Genomic DNA, 8429 nt, shown 5'->3' with positions numbered 1-8429 from the left:
GCCCCACAGGCCCGGCCGGCCCCTCAAAGGTCCGGACAGCTCACGCCTCCGCGCAGCAACTGGTACGCCGTCGGTGTCGCTGTCCCAGTCCAAGCCGCTCCCCTGCCTCCCCATACAGAGAGCGTCGCGGTCGCGCCCGAGCCGACCCGCAAGGACCCAGAAGGGACCCTACGGGCCCAGATCTGGGCCGGGGACGCGCCCCCGGCCGGCCAGCACCACCGGACCACCCCGCCGCCAAGAGGCGGCACCACCACGGCGAGCACCGCCGGCCTCCACACCAGGACGCCAGACCGCCACCGGCCGAGGCGCACCGCCGCCGGCCATCACCGCCCGAGCAGGGGAGTACCGCGCGCGGAAGGGCAAGCCCGCCGCCGCCAGCATCACGCGGCCGAGGGCCGGCGGCGCAAGCTGACGGCGGCGGGAGGAGGGATGGGCGCGGGGAGGGGCTGGAGGCGAGCGGAGGAAGGGCCGCCTCACTCGGGGAGGCGGCGCGGGGGTACGGGGGCGTGGAGGAGGGGTGGGGGAGGAGAAGGGGAATGGGGGGAGGAGGGGGCTGGCGGCTCCGGCGGGCTCCGGCCGCCGCGGCGGCGGCTCCGCGCGGGGGAGCCGGCGGCGGCGGCGGGGAAACTCTAGGGAGCGGGTGCGTCCATGACTCTAATGTTTTTGATATGTCAGTTTTCCTCTTTTTTTTTTGTCAGACTGTCCGTGTTTGGTTATGTGCATCCTATTTATGCAGAGGCAGGGTGTTGCTCATTATGTCTTGTATCTGCTTGATGCTACATTTTAAATTAATAAAAGCGCCCTTTATCGGACTGGATGCAGGAACATAGTCTCCACACATAAGAGACAAGTGATTGTTCCCCAAGTACAATATGGCTCACATACAAATATCTACAAAATCCTTTTGCATTGATCGTTTGAGATCATTTTCAATTCAAACTTTGACTAGACATACACTAAACATTTGTAAGAACGAATATGAACTAAAATCCCCATTTTTCGTAATAATTTTTTAAGCATTTTGTACATCTATTTAAGAGGGAAAAAAGTTGACAATTTTTTGTAAAACATGGCATGGCGTAATATTGATACACGAGATTATTATAAAAATCCACATGATTTCTTGTTAGTTCAAAAACCAGTTTCTTAGAAATAACCCCTTTTGGCCTATCTATGAGACAATTTTGAAAAAAATGATTAAATAAATCAAGTTTCTCCAAAAAAATACTTACAAAAATCCTGTAATTCCACATGCATGTATTGGACCAGACGGGAAAGTTTCAGCTTAGTTGCCCTAATAGTTTTGAACAGGTATAATTTGTTTGCTTTGTCTCATTTGTGTGCTACTTTGATTGCAATAACTTTATTTGTCTGTGTACATAGAGGTGGTAACGAGTATCGACTGAGCGAGTGAATTGCAATTTTTTAATGAAACTTATTTCATTACATACTTAATTAATGGAAGATCATGTATTAAATTATTTAATAATGGGATTTACGACTAAACCACTCCTAGTTAATATGGGCCGCCGGAGCTCGAGCATCCATGGTCCGTCCACAGCCAAACCCTTCTCGTATTAACAGACTTTCCAATTTTCATCTGTTTTTCAGGCAATCTCGGGTCGAACTGAGTTTCTGGATCTTGGGGTGGATGGACGGCAGTGTTGGGGTGTGCCCTGCGAATTTCTTATTTTGACAAGGCTGGTAAAAAGACTAGCATGTAACAATGAGAAAGGCCAATAGAGAAAGAGTGATTGTGTTGTATTTGTTGCTATGCTGACAGATAAGGGAAAAAACGGCTTGTAGGGTCAGTGGAGCAAAATTGTAGTATATGTATTAATTCTATTCAAACGATGCATTAGCTGTTGCTCGGGCGCATGGTTTTATGATATGATTTGAACCCGCGTCTCGAGGATCTGGAACGTACTGCAATCTTGTTTTACCACCCTGTACAGTAATGCGCTCACCCCAAGAATGGATCGATCTCAAACTGGTCATCTAAGCATGTGAGCTTTGTCGAGCTAGTTGAACCAATATAATCACACATGAATATGCATCCATCTATCTAGCTAGGGGACTTATCTCATCTGTGGATCTACATGACGAGCTCCAGTACTATGAGCTCCATCTGCGAGTATTTGTAAAAGCTGGGGGTTTGTAACATGTCCATTTTTAGTTACTTCTCTGGGTATTTGTGAGTACAAGGTAAAGACATCATGCATACAATAACAACAAAATCATTGCGTGTAAAAATCCTATAGGTTGTCTACAACATAGAAAAGTTTACGTGGCTTCTTTCAAAGACAAAGTGAGAAAAAGTGAGGGAAGGTTTCCATGGAAGAGATGAAGTTGAGGATAAGGCACATGTCTTTTGTTTTTGGCGCATTCGTGCTAGTTATTGGTTGGCTAGATTCACCCACAGTTCAACCTTCTGACTTGGTTGTATAAATACCCATATGTGCTCGGTGCATGTCATCGTCTCCTCTGCATCGTCATCCTAGCTACTAGCTCGTTGGTGCCCTCAATAATGGTTAGGCTCCTGGCTTGCCTCCTTGGCTTTCTATTGGTATGCCCTAACGTTTTCTCTTCCTAGATCCCACACGCACCTACATAGTCATGCCATAACGTTTAGCTAAAATTTTGGGGTATTTGAGATCTAAAATAGACTAGTGCGTAGAGTTTTTGTACAAGTGTCACGTAGGAATAAGATTTCCGTACTTGAAAACATGTTGCATGCAGGTTGCATCCGTGGACCATGCTGCTGGGGCTCCGACTCCGGAGCAGTACTGGAAGTCTGCTCTTCCCGACACTCCCATGCCAAGCTCCCTCTCTCAGCTCCTCAGCACCTCGTCGGCGAGCGCCGGCGAGCATCGGAAGCCCGGGGGCACCGCAGTCGGCATTTGGGCGTTCCACTATTTCGACCATTACGACGCGACGGAGACGCACTTGCAGCACATAGCCGACGACCCCAGCGCCGCGCTCTTCTTCCTGGAGAAGGACCTGCAGATGCACTACACCGGCCGGAAGAAGCTGACGAAGGTCCTCCATTTCATGGCCACCTCTGGCGCTGGAGAGAGGTTTCTACCGCGAAGCGAGGCCGACGCCATCCCGTTCTCCTCCGGCCAGGTCCCTGAGATCCTTAGCCGCTTCTCGGTGAAGCCGAACTCCCCGGAGGCGGCGGGGATGGCGCGGACGCTGCACGTCTGCGAGGCTCCGGCGGCCGAGGGCGAGAAGAAGTGGTGCGCCACGTCGCTGGAGTCCATGGTCGACTTCGCCACGTCCAGCCTCGGGACCAGACACGTGAGGGCCGTGTCCACCGTCGTCGGCAAGGATGGAACGCCGAGGCAGGAGTACACCCTGACCGGCGTGAAGCGCGCCGGCGACGACCAGCTCGTGGTCTGCCACGTGGAGCCGTACGCGTACGCCGTGTTCGCGTGCCACCTGACGCAGGCGACGAGGGCCTACTCTGTGCCGACAGACACTGATACTCGTAGAGAGTGAGAAATAGCTATGAGTCGATGGCTACTGCTATTTGGAGGGTTGGGTTTCTCTTTTGAGTTTTCCTCACGGACCTGTCGCGTCAGATCTTTGGTCTTCTATTGAAACCGATGAAAACTACGCAGACGCTCACATTCACACGCACACTCATCCTACGTGTATAAAGCACCACGTGTTAGGCCATCTCCAAAGTTGAGGGAGGGCAGTCCGCAGACACGTATTTGGGAGCCGGCCATCCAAAGCTATGAGCATACATTCGGGAGCGCACATTCAAACAGCCGCATACATAAACAAGAAAATTTCAAATGCTTAAATGCAGCAGCAGTTCAAATATTACATTCCAACATTGTTGATCACTTTAACCGCACACACATGCTCAGTTAGATCTTCTTTCAGTTGCTCGATGCCGAATTTGATGATATATTTGAACAAACTTTTTAAATGTGGCCGGATTCTGATCTGAAAGTTTGATAGGATCACCCATGTTCTTAAATCCTAGAATTGTGGCAGCCTCCTCACCATCATCCTTCAAGATCATGTCGTCCATAATCACACAACATGTCACCACCTTCCACATGGTCTTCGGATACCATTGTTTAGCAGGTCCACAAACAATTGCAAAACGGGCCTGCGGAACTCCAAATCCTTGTTGACACTCTTTCTAACTTACGTGTGGATGGACAGTTTTTTTTAGAAACACATTGTCCTTAATTATTATTAAATTAAAAAATAAAAATAAAAATTTGGTACGGAGATAAAGAGATAAGGTTTCTTCTCATAATATTTTCACATGTGCCGAAGAGCAAGTTGTACACGGACATGTGAACCGAGCTACGATGGCCACCACGGAGTAGGGCGCGGCGCTCGGTGAGCGGCTCTGCGCCATCCACGAGGCCATCCGGCACATCTGAGACGAAGGAGCTGAGGAAGTGGCGGCGAACACCGGGCACCAGCAGGACCAAAGCCGGTGGCTGTAAGGCTTGTTTCCCAAGTAGTCACTACACCACCGACTGAAGAAGCCGATCAGGCGAGAGGACAGGCATCCAGCTCCAGCGTTCTCCATCCCGCTGTCGGAGGAAGGAGCGATCGGCGATAAGAGCGCACCGCCCCTTGCTCGTCACAGAGCAACGGAACAGGGCGGTGCAAATGGTGAACACGCGAAAGAGTATCTCCGGCATGACATTATCTTTATCTCTTTATCTCCGTACCAAATTTCCATGCTGGAGTTGATGTACCAGAGTTTTGAGTGTGTATGTCGGGTTGTTAGTAGGCGCGGGAGCAATATCTCGCTCATAGCGAGATGCTAGCTCCCCTGGCCTGAAGTGTGGCGTGACCGGCCGGCCTATCACTGTAGTAGTGTGTTCGTTTTCCTTTCTCTCTGTGTTTATTTTGTTCGGTTCTTTTACAGTTTGGCGCGGTTTTTTGTGTTTTTATTCAGGTTCCATTGTTTGGTGTCGGGTTTTCTTGGTTTTTTTCCCTGTTTTATTTTTTTCTTTTCTCTTATGGTTTTCTTTTTTTTTTATTCCTTCACCGGTTTTTTTCCTTCTTTGTTATACCTCGGTTTTCTTGAACTGGTTACATTGGGTTTTTTTTTCTTTACATGTTGGCTTTCCTTGTTTCTTTCTCAAATTCTTTCATTTCTTTGCCTTTCTTTTTTGTTTCTCTGTTGATTCTCATGGGTTTTTTCTTTTCTTTCATTTTTTTTCATTTTTTTCTTCGGTTTTCTTCGTTTCTTTCTTATTTTTCACTGGATTTCTTCATTTTTCCTTTTTTTTTCTCTCTTGGATTTTACTTTTTTTGTCAAAATGCATGATTAATTTTTTGTTTCTTAAATACAAGTTTTCAATACATGGTCAACATTTTTCAAATATGCGGTACACAATTTGTTAATGAGAATAAACATTTTTTCACAAAATGTATCTTTTTTGTACACATCAGCAACATTTTTATATAGATTTTTCACATTTTTATATACAAAATAAATATTTTTACAATATCTGTTTTGATGACTACTTTTTTATGTATGTTGTACATTATTCGTATATATATAGGGAATTTTTTATACATGTTTTAATATATTTTAAATACATGATCAACATTTTTTCATACACATGATAGATATTTTTTATAAACTTTTTGTATACATGAGATAATTTTTTCTATACAGATTTAATATTTTAAAAATGCTTTCATAACCAGCCGTGTTTCGCGCTCGCCTGCATATTCAGGCGAGGATACCCTACGTCTCGCATCAAGCAAGACATAGATGCACTTGTTAGTCGGGCTTCCCTTTCTTTTTTAAGATCCGTTAGCAGGGCTTCTATCCAACTCGCGGTTTGTGTCATGCAGGGGTTCAGGTCGGCCCATTTACAGGCCGAGGTATCACGATGCTCTGAGATTTTCCGGGCAAAGACAAATTTACCGTCTCTCCCACACCATTTAGCTGAGGGCAGTACTAGGCGCCGGTCGACCGGCCCAAATTTGGGCCGGTCACCGCGCAGCCGCCCGATACGTGCGCTCTGGACCATAGGATTGCCTCGCACACGTCCCTTTTCTTCTCGCGAGCGACGCCGGTCACGCAAATCCCCCTGCTTGTTCATCGTTCCCCCGCGGCTTTCTGCCATTGCCTCCATGGCGTCGCTCGCCGGCGCAGCTCGCTGGCTACATGGTTGCATCGCTCGTGCGCCGCGTCTATCCGCCCCTATGTAGCAAAAAGCATTGTCGGTTCCAACAAAACAGCCCGCAGGTCATAGTCGTCGTCATCACCATAGGTTCCAGCAAAATTGGCCGTCGGTTCCAGCAAATTTGGGCGATGGTTCCAGCTTTGCGAATTTCGTAGCTCCCCCGACACATCTCGCGTGAGGGAGAAAAGCGGCTGCCGGCAGATGGATCCAATACAAAAATCAAAAAGATGGGATGGTAGCAAAAATCTAAGACGGTGGTAGCAAAAACAAAGGGTGGTAGTAGCAAAAATTTAGAACTGGTTTCATAAAAAATCAAAGATGGGCGGTAGCAAAAATCAAGACTTAGCAAAAATCATATATTGTGGCAACAAAAATTGAAGCTGGTTCCAGCAAAAACAACCCCCACTTACAGATCCTAGCAAAAAGAGTCATTGGTTCCAGCAAAACAAAACCCCGGTTGTAGCAAAAATTGCCGCCGATTGCAGCTCCTGCCGATGCTGATTCCAGGAACTCCGGCGTGGTGTTTGACTTGCAGCAGCGGCTGCCGCGGCGCATCCCCTCGGTACAGCTGGAGCAACTCTGGCGTAGTGCGCAGCTGGATAGCTCGCAGCGGCTCGCGGTGGTGGTGATGAGACAGCTCGCGGCGGCGGGGTGTGGTCGTGAGTCGGCGATGCACGGCGGGAGTTGTGCTTCTCTGGTGTGCTTTTGATGCAAGGCGGGGCTGGTGCGAGCTGCTGGCAGGTGGATCGGAAGAGAAGAGATGGAAGGGAAAGTACTAGCGAAAGAATAGGAACGAGAATGAGTGGACCAGAGCATTGCACCTGAGAAGATAAGGAAACAGAGGAGAAAAGCGGTGCAAGGGACCCCACTGCGCGTGACGCTCCGTGTGTGACCGGCCGAAATCGTGGCCGGTCGACCGGGTGGCACCGTTTCCCTTTGGCTGATGTGAGTCGAAGAGCAGCTTATCATGAAAGACATATATATAGACATATAAATAAATAGGCTATTTTGAATTCTTTTACTTTTGATATAACGGTTGCTTGTTCTTTCCATCAAAAAAAACAACGAACTCGTCGTGTGTGTTTAAATTGAATTTGCAACCTTAAAACATAAACATTGTTAAGAAAAACATTTGTTATATACCACTGATGTTTACAGAATTATATCGGGTTTTTAGATCTGGACAGAATAATAAGTCGAACAAATGATAGCCACAAGTTTTTTCTTTTCCGTTTGCTCAGGAGTTGGTGGCCATGAAAATCTTAAATCTATGGTTGGAATTTCGTGTTGGTAGCTTGCCAAGCTGTGCTTGGTATGAAGTTGTTGAATCTGATATATAGGTGGACTCCATTCTTGTGCCTCCGAATTAGAAGGACAATCTCGAGCTGGACAAGGTTGGCCAGTCTATCTCCATGGGCACCGCCATTGTGCCTATCTCATCTTCAAACATCTTTGTCGTGACATCCTCCATCACTCCTGTTTCTATGTCGGTCTCGTGTATGCGCCCAAAGAAATCTGTGATGAGCAAAGTGTTTCTCTTCTTTCCAGACCATATCCTTACACAACCGAAATGCCAGGCCTGTTTCGGTTGTTTCAGCTCGATCGCCACAGTGCGGAGCCAGGTTCCATCGTCTACCCGTGTCCACATGCTTAGTCGGAGATCTTCATTGCGCAAGTGGAGTAGCGAGAGCCTTCCGTTGCCATCGAGGCTAAGCATTGGTCCAGAATAACTTGGTTTGGCTAGCTGGTTCGCTGGGATCGGGAGGTCCGCTAAGGAGATTTGCCCGGTCTCGGCGTTGACACCCAAGGTGAAATAATGTGTCATGTCCCCTTGATCCGCCGAATACGTCCCGAGCCAGTGCGCCATGCCACGACACACCACAACCTTGTTGGTCCCTAGTATAAGCCGAAGATGGCGTCTACCGTGTGCCCAGGCTCCGCCGAAACACTTTCTGGATGAGCTCCAGCCTGTCTCGGAAGACATGAATGTGTTGAGACTATAACCACGAGCGTCCCGGACGATGCTCAGCACCTTGAAGAAGGCCGAGTGGCCCGTTGGCGATGTTGGTCCCTGATGCCCATCCGAGGGACAACAGTCCTCACGGGTTAGAATTGCGTAACCATAGTGGGGAGCACCCCACTTGAGTGGGGGGAGCACAACACAGTCGCCGGCGAGCGTGTCACACATGACCAGCTCCCCTGTGGCCGTGTGGCGCACGAGGAGGAGGCCATGGCGCGCGGCGATCG

The 8429-nt window shown here is 48.4% G+C and overlaps 1 protein-coding gene across 2 annotated transcripts; it reads left to right on the top strand.

Moving 5' to 3' along the window:
- Nucleotides 1-2427: 2427 nt before the first annotated feature.
- Nucleotides 2428-3618, top strand: LOC109783434 (BURP domain-containing protein 3). 2 transcript variants are annotated; one of them, XM_040397000.2, is made up of 2 exons: nucleotides 2428-2530; nucleotides 2740-3618. In XM_040397000.2, the coding sequence occupies exons 1-2, from the start codon at nucleotides 2528-2530 to the stop codon at nucleotides 3499-3501; spliced, it is 765 nt and encodes a 254-aa protein (XP_040252934.1). In that variant the 5' UTR covers nucleotides 2428-2527; the 3' UTR covers nucleotides 3502-3618. The 2 variants fall into 2 exon arrangements, with proteins under 2 accessions (XP_040252934.1, XP_020197633.2); XM_020342044.3 differs by having other exon boundaries at nucleotides 2428-2566.
- Nucleotides 3619-8429: the final 4811 nt, after the last annotated feature.

The sequence above is a fragment of the Aegilops tauschii genome, chromosome 7 (assembly GCF_002575655.3).
Source record: "Aegilops tauschii subsp. strangulata cultivar AL8/78 chromosome 7, Aet v6.0, whole genome shotgun sequence".
NCBI lineage: Eukaryota > Viridiplantae > Streptophyta > Magnoliopsida > Poales > Poaceae > Aegilops > Aegilops tauschii.
Note: the sequence above shows the minus strand (reverse complement) of the source record. Positions and strands in the feature narration are given on the sequence as shown.

Excerpts from the sequence above, each read along its gene's own strand:
- LOC109783434 (XM_020342044.3), top strand. The coding sequence starts at position 2,528 with ATGGTTAGGCTCCTGGCTTGCCTCCTTGGCTTTCTATTG. Across the intron at positions 2,567-2,739 it reads GCCTCCTTGGCTTTCTATTG|GTTGCATCCGTGGACCATGC; the intron begins GTATGCCCTAAC and ends TGTTGCATGCAG.